Source organism: Saccopteryx leptura, chromosome 1 (assembly GCF_036850995.1).
Source record: "Saccopteryx leptura isolate mSacLep1 chromosome 1, mSacLep1_pri_phased_curated, whole genome shotgun sequence".
NCBI lineage: Eukaryota > Metazoa > Chordata > Mammalia > Chiroptera > Emballonuridae > Saccopteryx > Saccopteryx leptura.
Genome location: NC_089503.1, coordinates 309,097,911 through 309,123,781, shown reverse-complemented (window position 1 = coordinate 309,123,781; position 25,871 = coordinate 309,097,911). Strand labels below are relative to the sequence as shown.

The window sequence follows — 25,871 nt, the reverse complement described above, 5'->3', positions numbered from 1 at the left end:
ACTTGGAGAGTTTTCATGAGAATGTGGTCCAGCATCTATGTCGCCAGGGGAATGGAGAGCCCTTCCTTTCCTCTTGCACCCCTCCATCAGCCTCTTTCCATCTCTGGTATATTAGTGTCCTGGGGCTGCCACAGGCTGGGGGACTTAAACAACAGACATTTATTTTGTCACAGTCCTGGAGGCTATAAGTCCAGATCAAGGTGTCAGCAGGGTTGGCTTCTTCTGAGGGCTCTCCTTGGCTTGTAAATGTTGTCTTCTCCCCGTGTCCTCACATGGTCTTCTCTCTATGTGTGTCTGGGTCTTAATTTTACCTTTTTACAAGAACACCAGTCACGTTGGATTAGGGACCACCCTAGAAACCTCATGTTAGCTTAATCACCTTTGCAAAGACCCTATCTCCAAATACAGTGACATTCTGAGCTCCTGGAGTTTAGGGCTTCAACAGTCTGGGGAGGGCACAATTCAGTCCATGACTATGAGGGACAAAGTTCTAGATGAGTCCTTTGTTTCCCCCTTTGCTATAAGAGAGTTCAGAACATTAGTCCTGACCTGATTTTGATGCAAAGATGCTGGCTGCTAGAGAAGGTACACGCGGATTGTTAGAGCTTTTGGGCCTACCTGGGATGGGGTAAGGGGTGGGGTCAGGCACTCAGGCACTGGGCATTCCAAGGCCAGTTAAGAGAGCACTGGCTGGGAGTCCCAAAAAGATACATTGCAACTTATCACCTACCCCTGCAGGTATATGTGCACACTCATACGCATACACACATCACATCACTTCACAAATACCAAACACACACACACACACACACACACACATACACACACCTCTTTCAATAACCATTCTCTTTGTTATGGGAAATGAGTCGACATGGTGATGGGACTGAGCTGGAAGAGGTCTAAGGAGATGATGATGTGAGAAGGACTGTTGCCTTTAGAATCTAGGACCACGTTATCCATCTGAGCTGGACTCAAGACATGATGTCATCTGCTCCTCTGATGTCAGCAGGTCTTCTTCTCCACATGCATCGCCCAGCACAACCCAAGAAGGGAGACTCCCAGAGACTCCCATCACCAATTTCCATCAGGTCTTCCGATTTCCACAACCATGATCTTGGGGTGCCCTGCTCCCTTCATAACTTCAGCCCACACAGGGACCAGATTCTTCCCTGGTTTCCTCTGAGCACCACAAAGATGAGATGGAGTTTTCAAGGGAAGGACACAAACCTAGGTGGCCATGAGCTGTAATCACCTCCGTTGGCACAGTCCCCGCCCAGCTCTCTTTCCGGAGCCTGGCGCCATCTGGGACCACACTGGGTCTGAGACCACTGCCAGCTCCTTCCATGTGCCACATTCCCCACTTCTCCTCTCCTCCTCCTTCCCCAGCAGGAACACCAAGTTCTGGCCTCAGAGAAAAGGGAAAGCCAGGGCTGACTGGGGGCTGGCAACCCCTGCTTCTGCATGTTTCTATCCACAAAGACACCTTGGGGTCCTCTCATTTAGCAGCAGGACAGGTCAAGAGTAAACTGCACAATGACGACCACCCTGATTATCCTTTGTGTAGGGTTTTGTATCCTCCAAGCCCCTTACTCAGATATGATACCATTTAGCATTCAACACAGCTTCCCTTTCAGCTCCATTTTATAGATGAAGAATCTGAGGCCTAGAGAGGCGAAGCAATTGGCTCAAGGTCACACAGCAGGTAAGTAGCAGAGCCAGGGTAGGGACCCATGGCTGTCTACTTATGTGCCCTTACCACCCCCTAGGACTCTGTTAGTGGTGACGGGTGGGAGGGAAAACAAGGCCACAGGAATGGGGCCGAGGTTCCTCTGAGTTAATGCACATCTCACCAGGATGAGCTCATGAATATCATTAGATCCTGCAGCATCCACCCAGCCCTCCCAGTCCCTGGAAGTGAGGAAGTCTATCTTGTTCCCAGCCACAGCAGGTGGAAATAGTGTGAACTAATGAAATACCACCAGCGAAGCCGACAGCTGACCGCCAGTCTCCTGGCAGATGGCAGCAGCTCAGAGACTGCTGATCCACACACAATAGCCTCCTCCCCTCCACCAGCTGCGGGGAGAGCACGAAACAGGAGGGGAGGCAGACAGACCAGGCTCTGGTCTCTGCATGCTGTGTGACCTGGGGCAAGTGACTGGACTCCTCTGCACCTCAGTTTTTATGTCTTTAAAAAGAGAATAATGGGATCCACATCTGCAACATATATGTGGAAGTATCCAGATCAGGGCTAGCCACAGTATTTGGACTCTGGGGATAGAAGAAGTCAATGTCCCCACATTGTGTCATCCATCTATCTACCCAACAACCTCATCACTGTTCAGAGTCAGAAACCCTACAGCTAAGGGAGACCTCCACTGGATATTTCTGCCTTAAGCAGAGGTCCAGGGGCTGGGAGTAGCTGCTTATTAGGCCTCACGAGGGACAAGATGGGGTTGGGGATCTCAAGTCCAGAAATACAACTTTGGCCCCAGAGTGAATCATTTCTCAGAAGTTCAATGCACACTGTCATCACACTCACTGAGGACTTCAGGCATAAACCTCCCTGGCCTGGCACACTTGGGTCCCCCAGAGACCCACTCAATGAACAGTTTATGAGCTTTGACCTAAAATTACCTTACCTCTCAAGAGGGTCAGGGACAGTCGTCACCCCAAGCATCTCAATGATATTGACATTCTGCCTTGTCCAAGCTTGATGGTGCCTGGTGGCCCAGGCTGTGACGCTCTTGCAATTGATAGTGACCAGTGTCAAGATGATAGGTGACCAAACCAAGCTAATCACAGCCAATGAAACTCCATTCTGGGACTTTTGATCAAGATCTTGGGGCAGTGAACCCCTTCTTCCCCATAGGAATGGACCTGAATGCTTATAGCACTGCAGGGGGAACTGTCAGGGGACAGTCTGTCTGAGAAGGTGACCAACGCAGAGAAATAGAAACAGCATTCTAAGGCAGCACTTGAGTTCTGCCTCAAGCAGCCCCTGAACCTTCATGGATTTTCCAGTTACATGAGTCAATGAATCTCCCTTTTGTCCTTTTTGGGGCAAGGCATGGAATGTTTCCTATCTGACTGAGATATAGTTGTCATACAGCATTATTACATTAGTTTCAAGCATACAACAGAATGATCCGATATTTGTATATGTTGCAAAATGACCACCACAATAAGTCTATCTAACGTCCATTCCCATACATAGTTACAGAATTAATCCAGCCCGAGTCAGGCTCTCTGTCACTTACAGTCCAAAAACTGCTGCTGGATAAACCTATTCTCTGGCACCAAGACCCTTTGTAAAACCAAATTAATAAAGGGACAGCTGCCTGAATTAGCATAGATTCAGAGCAAAAAGGACTGAATAATTTTTCAAGATATTCTACTCAGGCTTTAGGCCAGTGGTTCTCAACCTGTGGGTCGCGACCCCGGCAGGGATCGAATGACCAAAACACAGGGGTCGCCTAACGCCATCGGAAATACATATTTTATTTAAAAATGTATTGTATAATAAATATGTATTTTCCGATGGCGTTAGGCGACCCCTGTGTTTTGGTTGTTAAAAAATATGTATTTTCCGATGGCTTTAGGCGACCCCTGTGTTTTGGTCGTTCGACCCCTGCCAGGGTCGCGACCCACAGGTTGAGAACTGCTGCTTTAGGCTATCCCTGCCTTACTTCCGGTGTTATGGGGGAGGAGGGGGTTCTTCAGAATCAGAAGCCTTGACTTTCAATCTTAACTCTCTCACTTACTTACTAGCTGTGTGACCTTGGACAAGTCACTAAACCTCTCTGAGACTATATTTCCTCAAAACTCTAAGGGCTATAATGAGGGTAAAATGAAATCATTTGATACAACACTAAGTATACAGTCGGTCTACAATAAGTGCACCCCCCACAATATGGGTCAGTCTATTTAAATCTGCTTAATTATAAGTATATGAAGGAGACATATAGGGACAGAGAGGAAGGGCATGCTGGTTCCAGAGAATTCATTCATGTTGGTCTTATCAAGAAACAAGACTGTAGAGTAAAAAGGAACAAGGACTTTGGAGTCAGAGAGACCTGTGTTTAAGTCCTACCTATGCTCTGTGAACTTAAGCAAGTTTCCTAACCTCTCTGAGCCTTTTTCCCTCGTTAGTAAAATAGGGGAAAGCAATGCCTACCTTGAAAGGAGGTTCAAGGCCAAAAACATAATGCAGTATATTCCATACTGGGCACATTCCTCAACAAGCAAGTGTGATTATTTTCCCAGGTCCCAGGCCTTCCTCAAGGATAGGACCTCAAGACTCGGCCACATCCCTGCCATCCTGAACTCAGCTGTAGCAATGACTTCAACTCCTGGACCTCCCTGATGACCACCAAAGCTCTGTGTCCTGGCCTGACTTCTCACCAGAATTCAGACCTCCTGGGCGTCTCCACTGGAATGTCTTCCAGGCTCCTCAAACCCAGCACAGCATCCTGGCTTGTCCGCTACTCTCTGTGTGATTTGGGTGTATCACCTTGGTCTTGGTTTCTACATTTCAACATGAGCAGGTTATAGTTGATCACTATGGAGACTCTCCAGGCCCTAACACCCTAAGATTCTCAACTCCAATATGTCATCATCCCAACCTGTCCCCACCTCCTCGAGGCCCAGACTCATTACCTTCAACAGCAGCACCTCCATTCTCCAGTGGATCCCAGCTTTAAAACTTGGAGTTAACTTGGATTTGTCCATCTTATTCCTTACAACCCCCAAGTCAGGAGAGTCTTCTCAGAAATGCTACCCTATCTCTACACCCCTCTCTGTCGCCATCATCCTAATCTGGACCACTTGCGCATCCAGGCTTCAGCACTGGCTTCCCCATCCAGCCCACCTTCTGTTCTTTCCACCCATGGGGCCACTGTCAGTGAAGGGCTGGTGTAGCTCCCCTCCCCAACAGCCTCTGCATGAAAGCTGGGCCTTCGCATGAAACCGTCAAGGATTAGACTTCACTGTTGACAATGTTAGTGCCCTGGAGATTCTTTTTAAGGTTGGGGATGAGGAGAGCAACCTTTCACGGTGTTCATATTAGACAATACATATTTCTCAAATTCATTCATTCATTCACACTTCTCAAAACACACCCCTGGACAGTCATCCCCAAACCAAGACAGATCCCTGTATGAATTTCGTGAAAGCTATGGGCCTTTGCTTTACAAAAGCACATTGCTCATGACTTTTTTCATATCAATATTTCAGGGGTTCATAGTTCCTCTGAAGGCCATCTATAGAGAAGAGTTTGCCCCTGATTGAGCTCATTTTATAGATGGGAGACTGAGCTGCAAAGATAGGAAGGGACTTATCAGAGAAGATGCAGGTCATGTCTTCCTGCCAGGCACTATATTATCTCAGGTAAGGGCTGAGTCCACTCCTGTTCCAGACCTACAATTTGAGTAGTAAGTCCTGTAACATCGAACATCTTTGTGCTGTTTCCTCATCCATACCAGAGGGACCAGGCCTGAACTGTGAGGCCATAGTAAGATGATGTGTGTACAGGAACCCTGTCCAGGCCCATGCATGGCAGACAATTCCTGTTTCATCCTATGCTCATGTCTCGCTTCCTTTCCTTGTAGGATTTTGGAGGACAAAAGCATTGCCGTCATCTAAGGCGGCCATGGAAGGCTTCATGGAAGAGGAGAGCCTGGCCTGAGCCTCAGTTTTGGGTGCTGAAGGGAGGCAGGGGCCAAGGTTATTAATAGGCCTAGCTTGATGGGCCCAGGGAGGCTGAATGTGATACAGACATCCAGCACCACAGTTGGGAAGTACCTGACACCGGAAGGGGAGGGGGCCGAAGGCTGGGGGGAGCAGTACCTCCCAAAATAGCCAGAGCAGAAGCCTATATAGGTGGCTATCCCACCACTAGGCTCACTTCCTGACAGGACCTCCCACCAGCTTACCCTTTCACTGCAGGTTCCAGGCCTCCACCCACAACTGAGGTGAGTGGCAGCTACTGAGGTTGGAAGAGGATGGAGGGATATAGTGGGGAGGAAGCCAGCTGGAAGGGACAGCCATTTCTCCCCTTCCCCCAGTGACACAGGGCTGGGTTGAGGGGTACTGAAAGGTTAGAGGTCGTGGAGTTGAGGCCCTAGTGTATGAATTCCTGGGATCTCCATCCAAAACTCCTGGTGTGGCCTGGGCAGATTTCTCTGCCTGGCTGCGCCTCCCATTTCCCACCTGTAAAATGACAAGGGTGCAGCCAGACATCTGGACCTGGGGATGCCATCAGTAGCTAGAAGAGGCAGGAGCAAGGGGTACGGAACGTTGATGGGCTGACATGATATTGTCTGATGCCGTGGTGGGTGCACTTCGGCCCAGAGTTGGCGTCAAATTGGTGGGAGGCTTCTGCAGCAGGAGAGATGGAGGAAGGAGGAGAAGGGTGGGCCCTTGTTGAACCTTTGCCACAGAGGTCAGTGTTTGGGGAACCAGCTGGGTGAGATTTCACAGAGTTGGGTCCTGGGCCCCGGGGAGGAGCCCCATGGAGGTGTCCCTGATTCTAAGTCAGCAGCCACGGGAGTGGGCCCCTCTATGTCACTGCCTCTTCGCATGTCCTTAGGCCATTCACTGATTCTCTGTAGCCTCAGTTTCCCTACCAATATAAAGTAAGGATCCTTCAGCTGGGGAAACAGATTTTCCAGCTGAGGCCTCTGGAGTGAGCTGAGTCCGGGGGTTGACATGATAGCACAGAAGCCCAGCATGTCCAGGTTAACAGCCCAGCTGGGGCAGGGGCCGCAGAGGCTGAGGGTCCAGAGAAGGCCTCCCACCAGGAGAGATCAGGTCAGGAGTGGCAGATGGCAGGCTGTTGCCTGAAGGAGCTGACTCACAAGGAGGGGGGCAGCCAGAGCCAGCAGCATCCTAAGGTTTCCAGGAAGGGCAGCCGTCCAGGGCCGAGCTGAGGGAAACAGTGTTGACAGTGAGCGCAACGGAACTTGAGCTACCAGGCAGCTGGGTAGTTCTCCCCACCCTCCCACTGCCACCACCACCAAGGGCCACCAGTCTCAGCCCTGCTCACCTGCCCACACACTTTAAATTAAACTTTCAAGATGCCATCACAAGGGACCACCAACACTATCAGCACAATGGAGGGAGACAGAAGACCAGAGAAGGTGATAGTCACAACCCAAGGTCACACACTCTGGGACTTAGTGCAGCCCCAGATCTAGAGTCCAAGCCTCCTTACTTCCTGTCCAGTGCTCCACACACTCTAGATGCAGCTGGTTACAGCCTGAATCCCTGGGAGACCGTGGGAAAGAATGCAACTGGTTTCTAAGACAGAAAGATTAGAAAGTGTCACATTTCCAGAGATGAAGTTCAGGTCATGAAACCTGCTTAGGTTGTCTGGAAAGTGTGGTCTAAAGGTTCCACCCTCTCCCCAAACCTGCACCTTTGGTCTCCAAGACAGGGGAGGGTGCACAGAGGTCCCAAGTAGCTTCTCCTGTCCTGCCCTCCTCCAAAAGTTCTGTGGGGGCAGGAGGAGTGAGACCTCACTAAACACACACACACACACACACACACACACACACACACACACACACACACCTGCTCAGGAGCAGGAGGAGTGAGACCTCACTAAACACACACACACACACACACACACACACACACACACACACACACACACCTGCTCAGGAGATCAGGAAAGCAAGTAGCTGTGAGGATTTGAGAAGAGTTCTACAAAAAGTTAGATTAGAAAACAAACAAACAAAAAAAATAGGTTTCAGTATGCGCTCCCTGACCACATGCGGGATGGGACACCGGCAAAGAGCCCAAGGAATGCCCGCCTACCTGTGCCACCCCCTCCCAGCGTCCCGTGGGTCAGGTTTCCAGACCTCAGAGCTCAGATTTTGTAGCATAAATTTGCATCCAGGACAGACAAGAGCGGAGGCTGAGGTAGGAGCGGAGAAAGAATGGCAGCACAGCGAGGGGCCCCACGATAGTGTAGGTCTAACCCCTGCCTGTCGGTGTCCTCCCCGAAGCGGCGGGACATCTTCCGAGGTACATGGACACGACACCCCGCGCTGCACCAGGCTGGCGCCTCCTGTGTGCCCTTGACGGCAGGCAAACTCTCCAGACACGGCTGGTGACGCGGGCGCCCCTTAAAGTCCAAAGTTCCCACCGTTCCCCTGGCGCCAGGCCGCAGCCCCTGGGGCCGCAGAGACCCCCAGCGGGGGCGTGGCGCGCGGCGGCGGCACGCGCGGCGGGACCGAGCTGCTCTGGCTGCGCGCCCAGCCCTGCGCCCCCTGGCTCTGCGCCAGGTCGGCCCGCGTGCGCCCGGCGCGCAGCACTGCAGCGTCGGTCATATGAGCAGAAATGATGAGAAAAGCACTTTTTAATCTTTTCGCACTTGCTCTGCCCGCTCAAACAGTTGCAGGATGTCGATGACAGACTTGCTCAGCATTGAAGACATCAAGAAGGCAGTGGGGGCCTTTGCCGGTGAGCAGCGCGCTCCCCTCCCCAGCCCTCTACCCTCATCCACCACCCTGGCCCCTGCCCACCGCGGTCGGTCGTCCTCCCCAGCACCCCTTCGTCCATCATCCCGTCGGGCGCCGGCGGGGCGGGGAGTGGGGGTCCTCAGCATTTCCTAGACTCGTCCGGGCGGGACTTGGATCGGGTGGGGATGCCGGGCACCCTCCTTGCCTGAGCAACTGAAAACTTGCGGGCGCTAAAGGCTGGGTGGCCGTGTTATGAGGACTGAGGTCCCAGACCAAGGGCGAAGACCGGGATCTAAGATAGGACCTTCGGGTCCCTGTGGGCGTTCGGGACTTCCTTTTTAAGGCACGTGGAACGGACTGCAGGCACGTACGCCTTCTCTCCGACCCCTTACCTCGACCCCCGTTCTGGACAGGGCTCTTCTCGCCCAGCGGTGGGCAGGGCTGGCCCACCACTGCCCCACACCTCACCCCGGTTCTTAGAGCCCCCTTCCCACCGACGCGCGGATCCGCGAGTGAGGTGACCTTCCCGAAGCTGGCAGCATTCTGCCCTGCTCAACCCTGTCCGAGCATCCTCAGCGCTTGCAACTTCCAGCCTCCTTTGGCTGCCCAGGGAGGGAAGCGGGCTGTCTCACCTTTCTTAGCGGCCATGGACTTGGGTGCTTAACTGCCTCTCCTCCTCCTCCCTCTCATCACCTAGCTGGGGGAAACCGGGGCTTGGGAGAGGGTCAGAAACTTGCCCAAGGGCACCTGGCAGGCACCAGGGAGCCTTAGAACTGGGTCTTGGTCCCCCAACCTAGTGTCAGCAATGGGTGAAGGGAAAAGAACATGACTCTTAACAAGACCCCTCTCCCCCCACACACATAAGTTACTCCATGTAACATTGTGCCCTTTCCGAGGTGTTCTTAAAAAGGAGCTCAGGAGAGAAAATTGGGAAGGGGGATGCCATTTCTTTTCTGCTTGGTGCCTCCTCCCCTGGACATAAACTGAGGGAAACCACCCTCTCAGGGTGCTGAGATAACCCAGCCACTTCTCCTTGACCCACCTTGCTCCTTTTATATAGAAACTTAACTGGAAATTCCTGGGGAGCCTTCTAACACCACCCCCAACTCCCACCAGAATGGATTTCTGCAGCAAAGCCAGGACTTCTGGGTCTTCCCCTTCCTCCTCCCACAGTGTGACCTTGAGAGAAATTTGTCCTCTGTTTTGATTTTCTGGCAACACAATCTGTGGTCAAGACAAAGACTGCCTCTTCCCCCACCCTTTGCCCCACTCTCCCGACCCCAAAAGACACACACCATGTTCACATCCCCTCCAGGTCCCTGCCCACTGCCACTCAGCCACCATCTGCCTTCCAAGTTTACCCCACCTTCAGCAAAGGGCCCAGTGAAAGGTGGGGACAGGCTTGGGAGCCGGGGGATCTGGGTGCCAGCTCACCTCTTCCACCTCTAGCTATGTGACCTTGGGCAAAGCACCCATCCGGCTGGCATCCCTCAGCCCTCCCATGGAGACGCACCCCCATCACCCCTCAGGATTGGCACAGGGGAATCAGTCAACTATTCAGTGACATTCCCCATTCTCCTTTCCCTACTGTCCCTTCTTTGCACTTTTTTTTAACTTAGAAATGAAATTTAATGGGGTGACAGTGATCCACAAGAACACATAGGTTTCAGGTAAACATCTCAATAGCATTTGAACTGTTCATTGCGTTGTGCCCATCACCTAAACTCACTTATTTTCTTTTTTTTTTTTTTTACAGGGACAGAGAGAGTCAGAGAGAGGGATAGATAGGGACAGACAGACAGGAACAGAGAGAGATGAGAAGCATCAATAATCAATTTTTCATTGCGACACCTTAGTTGTTCATTGATTGCTCTCTCATATGTGCCTTGACCCGTGGGCCTTCAGCAGACCGAGTAACCCCTTGCTTGAGCCAGTGACCTTGGGTCCAAACTGGTGAGCTTTGATCAAGCCAGATGAGCCCGCACTTAAGCTGGTGACCTCGGGGTCTCGAACCTGGGTCCTTGGCATCCCAATCCGATGCTCTATCCACTGCACCACCGCCTGGTCAGGCTAAACTCACTCATTTTCTGACACCGTATATTTGGCCCTCTTTACTTCCTTTCCCCTTTCCTCCTCCCTCCTGGTAACTGCTTCACTTTTGTCTTTATCTGAACTTTAACCCGCTTTTCTCCACCCCCCCCCCCCCACAGCTGCTGACTCCTTCGACCACAAAAAGTTCTTTCAGATGGTGGGCTTGAAGAAGAAGAGTATGGACGATGTGAAGAAGGTGTTCCATATCCTGGATAAAGACAAGAGTGGCTACATTGAGGAGGATGAACTGGGGTAAACTGAGGCGGGGGGGCTGCCCAGCCTGAGGCTTGGGGGGGAAGGAGTAGGGGTTGCTACTTTGCTGTCAAATTCCCATCAGATTTGCCCTTCTCTCTGCACCTGTCACAGAAAATAACCGTGACTGACCTCTATTGCTTTCGGAAAAATAAAACATCCGCAGCAGAAAGTGTAACTAACTAGGTTAAATTATAGCTACTTAATATTGCTAATGGAATGATGCTTCTTAATATTATAATACAATTCAAGAGGCTGCTTTTCTCTGCCTGACACCACAGGTGAGGCAGAGAGCACTAGCTTGAGTATTTCATTGATCTTCATTTGTCTGAAAGGCACCTTCCCCACCCTTGTGTGCCTAGAGCAGTTTCTGGGTGAGTCAGGGCTGCAGAGCCAGCTTTGGGGGTTCAGGAGTCCAGGAAGCGAAGTAAAGGAGGAGAAGGTCATAACTAGGAAAATGCAAAATGGCACCAGCAAAGGAACCTCCCACTGTAATTCTCTCGATGACCTGGCCCATGTCTGCAGACCCAGCTGTGCCTTCATCACTCTCTGGGCACGACTGCCTTGAATTCTGGCAGGAAGTGAAGGGAGTGGAGAGGAGCCTTTCCAGTGAGGACTTCCACACCCATCCAGTCTTACCCTCAACCATCCCACAAGTATATTCTTTGTCCAGAACCTTCTCCTTCTACCTACCTGTGCCCAGTGTGCACATACACATTGCCCAGAGGCTGACTTCTACCTGTCCTCCAGGCATCGCCTTCTCTAGGAAGCCTCCCCTGCCCCTTCCCCTCACCCCAGGTGTGATGGGTGCCTCCCTCAAACACCCCTCTCTCCCCATCCCTGTATCCATCACACCATGTGGTCTCTCAGAGCATTTGACCCCCTCCTCATTTCTCTAGGCGGCTTACTAGCATTTTCTCTGCGCCCCCATTTTCCAGCATGCCCCTGGCACAGAGAAAATACTTTGTGTTGGCTGTATTGACTGAATAAATAAACAAGTGCGAGTGCCCTGCCTGAAGTGAGGTCAGCCCTTTGCCGAGGACAGCCTGTCCTTCCCGCACAGCCTGGGCTGCCTGGCCCAGCACAGGCGCACGCATGCTTGCTGCTGGCTGCCTGTCCCAGCTGCCCACTTCCCCTGCACAGATGCCAGCCCACCATCCATGCAGTGTTTCTGCAAGGTGACCTTGACCTGACTTCTGGGATTTTCTTCCCAGATCCATCCTGAAGGGCTTCTCTGCAGATGCCAGAGACCTGTCTGCTAAAGAAACCAAGACGCTGCTGGCCGCTGGGGACAAGGATGGGGACGGCAAGATCGGGGTCGATGGTGAGTCGCTGTGGCATGGGGCCCGGGCACATTGTGGATATGGGGATGTTCGGATGCTACAAGCTCAGAGCTGTGTCTGTCACATGAGAGGGAGAAGAAAGGTCACACAGCTCCCAGGATCAGAAGGAAAAAGGCAGTCTGTTAGGTCTGAGAGCTCTGTCATGTAAGACAGGCAAAGAAAAACTGGTACATTTTTTCTAAATTTGAAGAATCCCAAAGGAACACATCCTTTTTCCCCCCCTCCTTACCTTGTAGGGAGGGAATCCAAGAGGATTTGGGATTTTCCATGAACTTTGCCTGCATTTTTACCTGGTTTCTGATCCTGGCTCTGTCCAAACTGGCTGTGTGACCTTGGGCATTCTCTCTCCTTCTCTGGGCCTCAGTCTCTGATCTGTAACCCAAGGAGATGAGACCAACTGATCCCCAAGGACCCTGCCGGCTCTCACGTTCTCAGATTCCAGGGATGGAAATTTCTTATCTCCTATCCTCCTCAACATCTTGTCCGGGTGTCCTATAACTTCAAGTCTCAAACCTGTTTTGGCTTCCCACAAATAGACCATTCCAGCTTTGTAGGAGAGCCAGGAAAAATAGCCCGCCAGGGATCGGCTGGGAATTAGGAAACAGAGTATCATGCTTCTCAAGCTTTGCTGTCAAAACTGGTGAGGGCTGGTGGTCCAGCATCTCGCATCCTTCTCCACTCAGATCCAACCCACATTCACAGGGCACGTCCCCACACCATTCTCTTTCTTAGCATCACAATGTCCCTCGGAGTTATCTCCATTTTGCAGGCAGCAAACTGAGCTTGAGGTGCCTTAGTCTGTTCAGAAAGCTGGGACACAAGTAGTGCAACAGGGATTTCAAACCAGGTCTAAATAATTCTTTCCAACACTCTTCGCAACACCTGCTCTTAGGACCATCTTTTCTGCCAGTGTAAGTGAAAACTGTGTGTAGGAGCTTTGCCTCCAGGTCTGGGCTGTCTGGGGTCAAATTCCAGCCCCGCCACTTTCTAGCTGTGTGACTTTGGGCAATTCAAGTAACTATTCTGGGCCTCGGTTTTCTCATCTCTGAACTGAGGATAATGATAGTTCTTATCTCACAGGACTGTCATGAGGATTACATGTGTCAATGTGTAAAGTGTTTAGCACAGTGACTGACACAGAGTAAGTGCTTAAAGTGTTTGTTAATTGTATTCATCCTGTTATCCGTGTCTAGCCCACACCTGGTCCAAAGCAGGCACTTAATAAACATCTGTTGCCTGAGTGTGAAGTGCAGCAACCCCCCCCCATGCTCTGCTTCCTCTCTGCCCTTCACCAGCTGTGACCTTGGCCACGTCGGTCGCCTGGCCAGATAACTAGGATGCACAGTTTTCTCCTACGACCTGCTTGGGCTCGTTGTGGAAATTAAGTGGCTATAGACAGAAAATTGCTTTGGAAAAGGTACAAGGGTTTTGACCGTGGATATAGTTTATTAAAGTTTTATGTCAGAAACAAGAATAGAGAACCTCTAGCAAGGTCAGACGCAGTGACTGTCTGGGCTGTGATGCCAGCTGCCCTTTTTGTGGCCGGGTAGGAGAGAGCGGGCATTAAAGGAGCCAGAGCAGCAGGTGATGAAGAGAAATCGGTGGTTGGTCTTGGTGACTCCAGAAAGTGGCCCATCTCCCCCACACCCCATCCCTGCCAGGCCACTTACCAGATAGCTCCATCCGAGCCTGTGTTCCCCACGTGACACCAGCCCAGGCTTCCAGACCAGCCTCCTATTTATATCTGCAGCCAATATGCCTCAGCTCAGAAGCCCTCGGCAGGGTCTTCATGGCTGGCTGCTCACCAACAGCCTAAATTCCGGAGAAAAACCAGGCCAGACCCTGGCCTGCTTCCCTCTTTCCCTTATGCTTTCCCCCCTCCCTTCCTTCTTCAGATCTTAAAGATCTCACTAAACTCTTCCAACAAACGTTTACTGGGCAGTCCCCCTGTGCTGGTCAGTGGCGGAGGGAAAGTTAAATAGGCTCTACTCCCAGAGGCAGCATCCCTGCAGCAGTTCAGCGGCCCTGAGCCCCAGTTTCTTCGTCTGTAAACTGGGCACGATAATCCGTAACTCTCTGGGGGTTTGTGAGGCATCCACAACACGATGTCTGGGAGTGCTGAGTGAAGTGCTCAGCACGTAGGAAGTGCTCAGCAAAGGGCACTGAGGTCTATTTCTATCCTACCTGCACATTGCTCACAGCTCTGTGTGTATCCACACGAACAAGCGATCACACCAGGCAGAGGTGGGGAAGTGCAGGTGTGCTCTGTGCAGAGGGAGACCGCAGGCCGGTCTACAGGCCGTGGCCAGGAATCTGCCAGCTGGGAGGGCCAGGCGAGGGAGACGCAAAAAGGGCATTAGAACTAGCAAAGGCATTAAGGCTGGGAAGTCTCGGGCATCCTTACAAAGAGGCAAGATGATTGATTTGCTCAGAGTGGTATCTGACCAGAAAAATATTACCAGAGTGTGTAATGTGTGCCCAATCCAGTGCTGGGGTCTGCACAACTGTAACCTCATTTGACCTTGAGATGACAGAGGACACAAGTGTAGATACAGAAAGAGCAGCGCCAGTGGCCAATGCGACAGTGGATTCAAACCCAGGTCTGTCTGCCAGCACCGTGCAGGCTTGGGCCAACCTGCTGAAGGTCTGAGGGTCAGCAGAGAACAAAGCAGGGGGCAAGAGATAAAACAGGCAGAGAGAGCAGATCACCCTGTGGCAGTGGGTCCCCGCTTTTGTGGTGAAAAAATGTAGCTGCCTCTCCCTCTTCACTTCCACCCATACTCACAGAACTTATACTGGAGGATGATGGGAGGGAGGAGTGTGATGATGCTGGCCCCGGCAGCAAGCCGGGATGCAGAGCCCACTCAGGGGCCCCAAGAGGGTCTATTTCAGGTGCTCTGCTTTGCCACCTGCTCCCTCTAAAGACTGATGGGTCTTCACCCACCAGAGGATGCCTTCAACTCCTGCTGGGGCCTGGAGCAAGTCCCAGAACCCCTCTGATCCTCACATGATTGCTCTTTAAAATCAGGAGTCAGATCGCTAACCAATCACTGGGGCCCCCTCTAGCTCTGGGGACTCCATGAGCGTCCCAGTGAATACACCTCTAGAGGAGGCCCAGCTTGGCTCTTTGGCTCAGCTGTGCCACCTGGAATAATGAAAGCGGTAACGTTTAGCTCACAGCACACTTACTGTGTGTGAGGCACAGTGCCTAGCGATTTGCTCATTGAATCTCCCCAGCTGCCTTTGAGGTGGATACGATCACTATCCACATTTATGGATGAAGACACTGAGGCTCGGAGAGGCTAAGAGTTGGCCTAAGCTTCCATGCTTAGGAAGAGACAAGGACAAGGTCTGAGTTCAGGTCTGTCTGCCTTATTCATTCATTCAAAGTGTAATGAGCTTCTACCATAAGAGGACTTAGTTACTGACTTATTGCTTGCTTCTCTCTCCCCCACTTGCCTGTCAGCCCCATGAGAGCAGGAACTTTGTCTTGTTTAGTTCTGTCCCCAGCACCTAGAAATATAGAACAAGAAAAGTTTGTTGAATGAAAACTTAAGTTAATGACTACACATCTAGCTCTGGGATGCAATGATGAGGAAGTATGGTGTGTTGGGAATGGTCTGCTGGTGAAGGCTGGAGCCCTGTGTGGGCTGGGGGCTGGTGTGTAGCAGGTGCGGGGGTTCTGGACACAGGGACAGCTGCCATCTCCAGCGCTGTCTGCCCTTCTGCAGGGCAATAGTATTACCATGTTCCTTCTGGGATCCCAGACTCAGGGAGGGAACGGAGAGACAAAGTTCTAATAATAATCCTTTGCACTCCCATCTTTGAGCAACTACTTACAGGAATCTCAGACTTTTATAGATGTGGTTGATTGATTCGCAAATGCCACCCAAGTGCAGAACTGGTAAAGGAGTGTTTTGAGGCAGAAAAGAGGCTGAACGGAGGTGGCGGCTGTCCTGGAACCCAGCTGCAGTTGCAAATTGTGGGCACAAATAGTAGATGACACTAAGTGGCAGCTTCCTTCTCAAGTACTTGTCCTGAGCAATGGTGGGGCCCGAGTTAGAATCACCTAGAATGTTTTTCACAGCACAGAAAGTGGTGACCCACTCACAGGGTTTCTGGTTCCTTAGGTCTGGAGTGGGGCCCACAGGTTTGCATTCCTACTAAGTCCCCAGGTGACACTGGTAATTTGGGGGCCACACTTTGAGAACCACTGCCTTAACAATAATCCTAGAAAGTAGGTGCCATTACTCTTTCCATTTTACAAATGGGGAAACTGAGGCACTGAAAATAACATGCCCAGGGGCACTCAGTAGCATAGGCAGGACTGTGGTTCACGATTCCAGCCAGGACCCTCTGCCACCCTGCCCCTCACACAGGCATGTGTCCCCAGCCCGGGCCCTCCGCCCCAGTGCCTGCCACATGGAATGTGCTGGTGGATAGAAACAGTGCTTACCATCCGGGTGGCACTGCCTATGCACTGGGGGCTGCACGTGGGCCTTCCCTCTGTTAGCTTGGTCAGTCCTCACAATAGCTGCACAAGACAAGGACACTGAGGCTCAGGGAAGTGGGGCGACTCACCCAGATCACAGCTATTCAGCACTGGTGCCCAAGCTATTCAAACGCTGACCCTGACTCCAAATATCTCACTCTTCCCCACCACGCTGCAGATGAGTATGCACACCCTATAGACACAGGCACGCGTGCAGGTGTGCACACGCACACACCCGCAATCCCGCTGACCTCTTCCTTGAAACCGGACCCCTTTTCCTGTGCTCCAGGCCTGTTTTAACTCGAGAGATCGTGGTTTGCTTTTTGCTTCTGTTACTAAAAACTGTAGTTCTGATTATCACGCAACCATTGCAGTTGCAATCGCCCCATTCACGTGCCTCAAGGCATTTGTCTTTTCTGCTTCCTTCTGGCAAAATCTGTTCCCTTTTATCCTTAAGAAGCCTATTTAAGGAGGGAGGCGGGAGTGCAGTGCGGGAGGAAGCTGGGGCTGAAACCCCTGAAGGCAGGCAGAGATGGCAACCCAAAGCGGGCTGCACACACCCACCTCAGAAGGTGGCAGCTCGAATAAGTGAGTGTCCTGGAAATGATTCCTTTCATTTTATGTGAATGCTTTCTCTCACAAGCCACCTCGAAACTCTTTGGAAGTAGTGGAATACCAGTCCTCAGAGGAGATGAACTTGAGTCTGAGACAGGAGGAAAGTGAGAAGGATGGAAGGAGTCCACCTGCCCCCGCCCACCTCCCTGTAATTCCAGCCTTCCAGCCCCTCTGGGGTTCGATTTCCAAGCCATGATCTGTGTCCTGATGGCAGGGCCCTACAGTGCAGTGTTTTGTCCCATCTCATTGCATTCTCAACCAGCCCCATGCAGCCTGTGATGCACACTGAGAGATGTGGAAACTGAGGCTCAGTAAGACAGTAAGTGTCGGTAAATCCTTGGTTGGATGAAACCGGGTCTCCAACTCTGCCCCTCCCTTCACCAGGCCGAACGGAGCCATACGAGTTATAAATGGTTTCTGTGCTTGGCCAAGACGCTGGCTTTAATTCCCGCGTGGACCTCCCTAAGCCTGGCCTCATGCTGCACTAGATACGGTTTAGCAGAGGGAGAGGCATGGAACTCCTTATGTAACTGCCCTCCTGTAAACAGGCGCAGTCGTGAGGGCAGACAGAAGGCCGTCCCTCACCCCTGGTCCCTCTTGGCCTCTGTGGGACACAGCTTGAGTCAGAACCCAGGACCCTTCAACTCCAGCCTCTGAGAGGGACACACACCCTGGCCTGAGCCACGCCTAAGTTAGAATCCTCCTGGCTAAGGGACTCTCAGCCTCAGTTTCCCTGTAAGGAAAATGGGGATAAGAGAGTGGGTGAGGATGACACAGGCTGATACACAGGACAGTGGCTGGAATGGCCCAGGCCCCCAGAACTGTTTACGAAGGCTCCTTGCAGGCCACCTGGTGTGACCCCGGATGATCCCGCCTCCCCGTTCTCCTGGGCTCGGAAAGTGATCCCTGTTTGCATAGCAACTTATAAGAAACCCAGCCTGGGAGCTATTTAGAGGCGAGGTGATAAACCAGGAGGCCTGTGCCTTGGTCCTGGTCATCACGACAGAGGGAAGGAAACAGCCTTCCAGGCGCTGACTCAATGTCTGTCTCAGTTTCACTTAGGGCTATCAGCCTGTGCTGGTCTCACCTGTCAATGACTGCTAAATTTGTCCAATCCCCACAGCACCCAGGACTGGGACAGACCTAATTAGGCTCAGTTCAGTTTCCTAAGGCAAAGGCAAGAACTGAGTCCTTCGGTTCTCTGACCCTGCGTCTGCTGCTCCCCACCCCCACCCCTTCCTCTCATCTCTTGTGACTGGATTATGAAGAACCTAGCCAGCTGGCCCCAGGGGCCCCAGTGAGCAAAGGCAGGGCTGTCCTTGCATTCTCATAAGAGGAAAGACCCTGGATCCCTCCAAGAGGCACACTCTCCCTTGACAATAAGACTTATTTCATTGTGCTCTCTCTATGTCAGCATCACCCTACGAGGCACTTCTCCTTCATGATCTCATGTAGCCCTCACCATAACCTCACGAAGGGATACTCTCAGCAGGCCCATTTTACAGATGTGGAAACTGAGGGTCAGAGACTGAGTTTCCATGGATGGGCTAGAGGTGGGATCCTAACTCAGATTGGATAGATAACGTCAGAAACTTCTACCAGGTCAGCGGCTTGCTCTTTGGGCTTCCCACGCCCTCTGCCAGTTTACTTCTTTCCTGTCTTGGTTTCAGGATCTGTGTGGTTATTACTGTGTTTCAAAGCTCCAACCTGTGTCAGTTATGCTGAGGAGATCCGAGGGGATGGAACTAACATGTACAGACCACGTCCTGGGTGCCCTTTCTGTATTTGCTCAGCTGGTCTTCCCAATAGGTGTGCAAGTGGGTATTATCCTACCCACTTTACAGATGAGAAAACCAAGGCTCGGAGAGGAAAGTGGTGACCTAAGGCCACCTAGCCAGGAAGTGATGGGACAAGATTCAGAGCCAGCTCCAAGGTTGCTGGATAGTTGTACACAGGTGCCAGGCAGGGGCAAGAAGTGGTAGGGGCAACAAGGCCAAGAAGTAAAGATTGTAGCCATTCCACGCCAGGCAGTAGCCCAGCTTGGCTCTAAGGTAGCTGGAGCTGTAGAAGCATCTCGATAACAACAGCTCCCAAATGTTCTGGGACAAGAACTTTCCTGCTGGGCGCTCTGAACAACCCAAAGAACACCTTCTATAGATGGGGAAGCTGCGGCACAATCTGATCCAAGGTCACAGAGGCAAGAAGTGGGAATCGGGGGTCAACTCCTAGTTCCCTTGCTCCGGACATTGTGGGAGGATGGGAAAGACTGCTTCAGGAGCCGAAGGGTGAAGGGTCCTGTCCAGGGACATGAGTAACAGCGAGCCAGACTTCAGCCCGTCCTCTGACACCCCGTTCCGCAAACCAGCATCCTACTGCCAGGTCAGCTGACCTAGACTTTGCAGAATCTTTGTATGTTTGCTCATTTGTCTCTTGCTAAGGAGGGATGCGGACATTTTAGAGGAGACCTTTTTTAATAGGGGGGCAGTTTGTTAATTGGCTGGTTCCAAAGAGCTCTGCCCTGAGGGAGATGCAAATTGAGCAGAAGAGGTGACCCCTGCCCTCAATTTGTTCACAAAGTGCCCTTCTCCAGGTTCTGGGAGGATAAAATTAGAATCCTGTGTTCTCCGCAAAAGCCAGGGCGTGTGGCCATGTGACACCCTAGCTGCTTCAGGATGGAGCCCAGGGTGGGCAGTGGGGTCTGTTTTCATAGGCTTTTAAAAACCCCAAGCATCTAGAATATCTCTCTCGTCAGACTCCAAAAGGCCTGATTTTCCACCCCTGGAGAGTTCCTTGGTCAGCGTCCCTCGGTCCCCTTCACTCTGACTGCACCAAATACTGTCCAGTGTCAAGGTGATTAATGGACTTTATACTGATAAGCAGCCGAGAACCTGGCATTTCTAGGATGAGGTCAGGGAGGTCAGTGCAGGTCAGACGACCAAGGACCAAGTCCCCCTTTTGACAATCTCTCCATGAGCTGGCGTTAGCAGACAGATTGTGTCTCCTTTATGCCAGGACAGTGCCCAAGGACAGGATGTACTGGTTACAGACAGTTTTCCAGACTAAATAGTAGCTTAAAGCTGGAGAGAGTTCATGCTTCCAGTCCATCTGAGATGCTGGCCCCATCAGGAATGGTTTCTGCCCATTCACAGAAGGGGTGTTCACATCCTGCCACTGCCTCTTATTTTCTGCGTGGCACAAATACTTTACCTCTTCAGACCTCCATTTTCCCATCTTTAAAATGGGAATAGTCCCACTTACGTGAGAAACATATGAGGTAAGTCAGTACTTGTTGACCCCTAAGGAGGAATCATCATCAGCCAGCCAGCCAGCCAGCCAGCCAGCCAGCCATGCACCCATCCATCCCCTCCTCCAACAATCCACCCATCCACCCACCCCTCTATCCATCAGCCCATCAGTCCATTTGGCATTTGTTTATTAGCACCTGCTGTGGGCCAGTTCTGTTCTGTTGTTAGGAGGGTAGTGAACAAGACAGAGCTCCCTGCCCTCCTGCAATTTACATTCTAGTAGGGGAAGACTGATAAAAATAAGCACATAAATAAGATCATTTCAGAAAGTGTTAAGTACCAAGAAGTAAATAAAAAAGGGCTGATGTGACAAGTCATGGGGGTGGCGATATCTGAGCTGGCTCTGGTGTCACTCTATACCTAGGTCAAAGTAGGTCGGGAACCTCCAGGGCAAAGGGAAGCCTAAGAGCGCAGCCTGAATCATGTTCCTGTGTGATCCTGGCCGCGCTACTGCACCCTTGGGCCTCAGTTTCCCCATCTGTAAAATGCAGACAGAAGCATCTCTCTCGTGGGATAGTGGAGAGACCTTAATGAAATAATATATGCAAAACACTTCCTAGGTAGGCACTCAATAAACAAGAATTTTTAAGTTCTATAAAAATGGACTATGTCGATCAAACTACTAATGATAAAGACCTTGATCAAACTACTAATGATAAAGACTTCTCCAAATAACGACGTGCCTCCCGGGCACTGCAGGATTGCAGATGGCTGAGAAAATGGAAGCTTTGACACCTGGCCCGTGGGAGGGATTTTTAGAGTTTGGTTTTATCACTGCCACTGGCTGTTACTGCCCAGCCCATGACCCTGGGGATTCTCAGGAACAGCTGGAGGACCCTCCTACTCTCCCACCTTGAGTAGATACCCAGGCCCCCACATCTGGTCACCTGCCTTTACAGCTCGGGACAGGAGAGGGTGCTGTCCATTTCCCAGGTCAGACCCCCGAGCAGGTGAGGAACCCAGGTCCTCCCACTGGGCGGGGGTCAGTGCCAGGTTATTTCCGTGATGATAGCACATATTGTCCCACTTATGTGGTCTGGCTGGGGTTTTTTTTACACTTTTTACCTGGAAGTAACTCTAGCTTTACAGAAGAGCTGCAAAAACAGGACAGAGTCCCACGTACCCCTCACCCAGCACCCCCTAGCGCTAGCATTTGACATAACCATAGTCCAGTGGTGAAAAGTAAGAAACCAGTATGAACTTCATCCAAAGTCTGAGGAGGGCAGGGCAAACCTCCAGGAAGCACCAGACACTTATTTCGGCCTCTCTTTGAAGCCACTTCCCATCCAGGTTTTTGTTGTCTCTCGGAGGAATTGTCCCTACCCCTCCACTCCACAGACACGAAGTGGGGGGGCACACAACTGACTCCCAACTAGGGAAGTACACGCAGGGCCAGGCTAGGCCTGGAACCTGGATTCCTGGTCCCACCCAAGCTGTCCTCACATCATGACACTGTATTTTCCAGAGGTGATGGGGACATACCTGGGGCCTTACACTCTCTGACAGGCTGGGGACATGGCATCTCAGAGACACAGGGTGGCAGAGAGTGGTAAACTCCTTCTTGTTCTCTCTTGTCTCCTGGGGAGAAAAACCACAGAGAAGACACTCCCCGGGTCCCCTATATGTCAAATGAAGGTCTCGGAAGAGCGGCTGCTGAGCAGCACCCCTCTAACCACCATAGCAAGAACCTGCACTTGGGAGGGCATGGGAACAGGGGCTGCGGGGCTCACGCTGGGGGCCAAGGAGCCCAAGCACCACGCCACCTCTCTGACCCTCTCCCAGTCAGGAAGCAGGGCTGATTCTTCTTCCCTTTATGGAGGATGACATGAGGCTCAGAGAGACTGGGTCACACAGCCCGTAAGCGACAGAGCCAGATTTGAAGCCCAGGACAGCTTCTGGATTTCCCCTAAGTACACCCTATTGCTTCCTGCACTCTGAGCCCCACCTGTGACCCCGTCCCCTCCATCTGCTTTCTTCTGTGGGGACCCTGCGTCCGCTTACAGGACTCTTACAAAACTACCTTCCCTCTGAAGGTTTGCTGGTGCCAGAATAGAAGGCACCTCTTCTCCCCGTGACAGTGACATCTCCTTGCCTCTCCTGACCTTTCACAATACCCACGGCCCCTCAATGTCAGGGTGGGACAGAGCAGTGAGCAAGGGAGTGGGTTCAGCTCTTTATGTTCCAGTGGAGAGGCAGACAACAGAAGAGTATGCAAGAAACACTCAACAGTACTTCGAGAGTGTAAGTGCTGTGAATATAACAAGCAGTGCCAGCAAAGAGCACCACTGCTTCCACAAGAGTGGTCAGAGAAGGCCCCTGAAAAGTGACGTGTGGGCTGAGACCAAGCACATGAGAAGGAACTAGTGGTGGGAAAGTCTGGAGCCTGTACCAGGTGGAGCAAACAGCAGGTGCAAAGGCCCTTTGGTGAGAATGCCCTCAGCACTCCTGAGACTCAGAGAAAAGGCCAGCAGCTCAGAGCCCTTCCTGCCAAGAGGGTTTCCTCCCCTCTAGACAAAGGAGCTCCTGATGGGCAGGGACATTATCCTGCTCCCCTATGCCTCCCCTCACCTGGAGGCTCTGCAAAGTCACTTCTCCTCTCTGGGCCTCAGTTGTACCTCCTGTTAAGTGGGGAGAATACCTCCCAGTTTCTCAAGCACTTGTGATGTTCAGTGAGGAGCTGCGGAAGACAGAGCTCAACTCATTCTGAGCACCTGTACACACTCCCTCCTCTGAGCTGTGCGGAGACATCACGTGCTCAGGGTGCTCCAGAGTCTTGCTCTGGCCTCTTGAGGAACATGCAGTGGTTGTTGAACTTGGCTACTCACCAGAATCACCTTTTAACAAATAAAATAACTCATCCTCTGAGTCAGAAATTCCAAGGCAAGGGTCTGGGAGTCCGTGGCCTCTTAGATGATGCTGGTGACCCTGATGGGGAGAACAACTGGATAGGTGGCCAAGAAAAGGCTCAGTTGAAGTCACACAGACCAAGGCTGAATCCTGGCCCTACTTCTTACTAGCAGTGTGACCTCATAAAAAGTGCTGGACTCTGAGCCTGAGTTTCCTCATCTGTGGGATGGGAATAATACTAAAATGCACATTATAGGATTAGTACCACAGTCAAATAATATATTGCATGTAAATTGCTAAAAATAGCGACTGGCATGTGATAAACATCCAGAAAATTATCGTTGCTATTATTATTGTAGTTATTAATAATTTGTGGGCTGCATGACATCATGAAATAAAAGTATAGTAGGCTCACCATTTCCCATCTCCCTCCCTCTCTTCCTTCCTTCTTTCCTTCTTCCCTCTCTCCCTCCTTACTTCCTTCCTCCCTCCCTTTATTCATGCCCACACTCACTCATTCCATCACTCCAGAACCTCTGCAGCAGATGTGAGAGCCAAGAGCAAGCCCCATGCAGGGGCCCGGCAGTTGGGCCATGGCCAGTCTTCTCTGCACGGCCCACCTCTGACTCAGCTCTTTGTCATTTTCTCTTGCAGAATTCTCCACTCTGGTGGCTGAAAGCTAAGAGGCTCTGGCTTCCCCAGGTCTTCCACCTCTCTGCTCCCAACCCCTAATCCCTCTTGCTGCCCTTCTGCGTTTCTGTTCAGTTTGTTTATGTTATTTTTTACTCCCCCTGTTCCCCTTTGGCCCTCAAATGACACCATTCTTCTGAAAAATGCTGGAGAAACAATAAAGGCTGTACCAGTTGGATTCTGTTGCTTGGGGGGGGGGGTCCAGGGCAAGAGGTTGGTTGGGGGGGTGAGGCGCATGCATCCTGCCTTGGCTTTCCAGACACACCTGTACAGGGGTGGGGGCAGGATTCAGACAGGAAAGAGGGGATAGAAGAAAAATCCCCTGAGCCTCTCCCCTGCATGGGTTACTGAGAACGGCACTCCACATGAGTTGCCCTTTAATCCTGAAACCACTCCATAAGGTAGGTGACAGAACTTCCATTTTACAGATCCTTAGAGAGAAAGTGATTCGTCTAAATTCACACAGGTAGGACTTGTGGATGGATGGATGGATGGATGGATGGATGGATGGATGGATGGATGGATGCCCACTATAACTCTTTTTGTTACAAATGACAGAAACCCAAAGCTAAGTGACTTAAGCAAAAAAGAGAAGAAAAAACAAAGACTTAATTGGTTAAGTACCTAAATAGTATAGGGGTAGGTCTACAGGAACAGCTGGATCAAGGGACTCTAGTGATACCTCAGGATTAAGTCCTTCTTTCCCATCTCTGAGCACTGCTGTCCTTCATTCTGGATTAAATCCTGATAATTCCCCCAGCAGCTCCAGGTGTACATTAAGCAATGCCAGTAAAATAAAATAAAGAGCTTCTTTCCCATTCACTCCATCAGAAGGCCCCAAATTTAGTCCCATCAGCACCAGTAGCTAATGTTCATTGAGCATTTACTCTGTGCTGAGCCCTCCCCATGATTCCATCTGTACAACAACCCTATGAGGTAGGGACCATGAGTACCTGCATTGTACAGATGAGAAGACCTAGGCACAGAGAAGCCAAATGTTTGCTCAAGATCCCCTCGTGAGTAAATGATACAGCCAGAACTCTAGCTTTGGCAGCCACGTCCAGAGCCTGTGTCCCTCCCCAAACCGGTCACAGATGGGAGCCCTGATTGGCCCATTCCAATGGTTGCCCACCTGTAGAGACGGGTGGATTCAATCACACTGACAGCTCATGGCCTGAGAGTTGGGGAGAACATCCCAGTGGAAAGCAGGGGTGGGAACGGAAGCCTAGTGGTGAACACAGCAGCTGCCCGGGAGGGTGGTTTCTGCTCTTTCCCACAACACCCTGGAGAAGGAGCAGACATGGCATTCTCCCTCCCACGTGCTGGATTTCCAGGCCCCACATAGAATGCTGCCACCCAACCCATCCCCTAGATCCGAGGTGTCGCCCTGGCAGTGATGTCAGGGAAGGCCCTCACTGAGGGCAAAGCTCAGAGTGGGAAATCCCACCAGGATTCAGGCTGAGGGGCAGGAACAGCCAGCAGCCCAGGCCTGGGAGGGGCCTGGGGGCCAGAACTGGGCTAAAGCAGCAGCAGGCCCGAAGGGCCACCCTGCCATGGCTCAGCCGGACGCGAGGCCGTGGGAGCTGCAGGGTAGGGCACAAAAGATGGCGCGTCTGAGTAGGCAGGCGGGAGAGAGGGCACATGCATACCCACACGCTGCAACAACAGTCAGGAACAGGCAGAGGCAGATTTAACGCTGGGCGCACCGGGCACACACTCTGGGCCCGGACTTCTGAAGGGCCCCACAAAACCCCAACTTTATGCTTTTTTCTAA

The 25,871-nt window shown here is 51.6% G+C and overlaps 1 protein-coding gene across 3 annotated transcripts; it reads left to right on the top strand.

Moving 5' to 3' along the window:
- Positions 1-5,831: 5,831 nt before the first annotated feature.
- On the top strand, positions 5,832-24,275 carry PVALB (parvalbumin). 3 transcript variants are annotated; one of them, XM_066361248.1, is made up of 5 exons: positions 5,832-5,969; positions 8,396-8,463; positions 10,673-10,805; positions 12,020-12,129; positions 24,062-24,275. In XM_066361248.1, the coding sequence occupies exons 2-5, from the start codon at positions 8,403-8,405 to the stop codon at positions 24,088-24,090; spliced, it is 333 nt and encodes a 110-aa protein (XP_066217345.1). In that variant the 5' UTR covers positions 5,832-5,969; positions 8,396-8,402; the 3' UTR covers positions 24,091-24,275. The 3 variants fall into 3 exon arrangements, with proteins under 3 accessions (XP_066217345.1, XP_066217346.1, XP_066217347.1); XM_066361249.1 differs by lacking the exon at positions 5,832-5,969 and adding an exon at positions 7,896-7,920; XM_066361250.1 differs by lacking the exon at positions 5,832-5,969 and adding an exon at positions 8,002-8,025.
- The last annotated feature ends 1,596 nt before the right edge of the window (positions 24,276-25,871 follow it).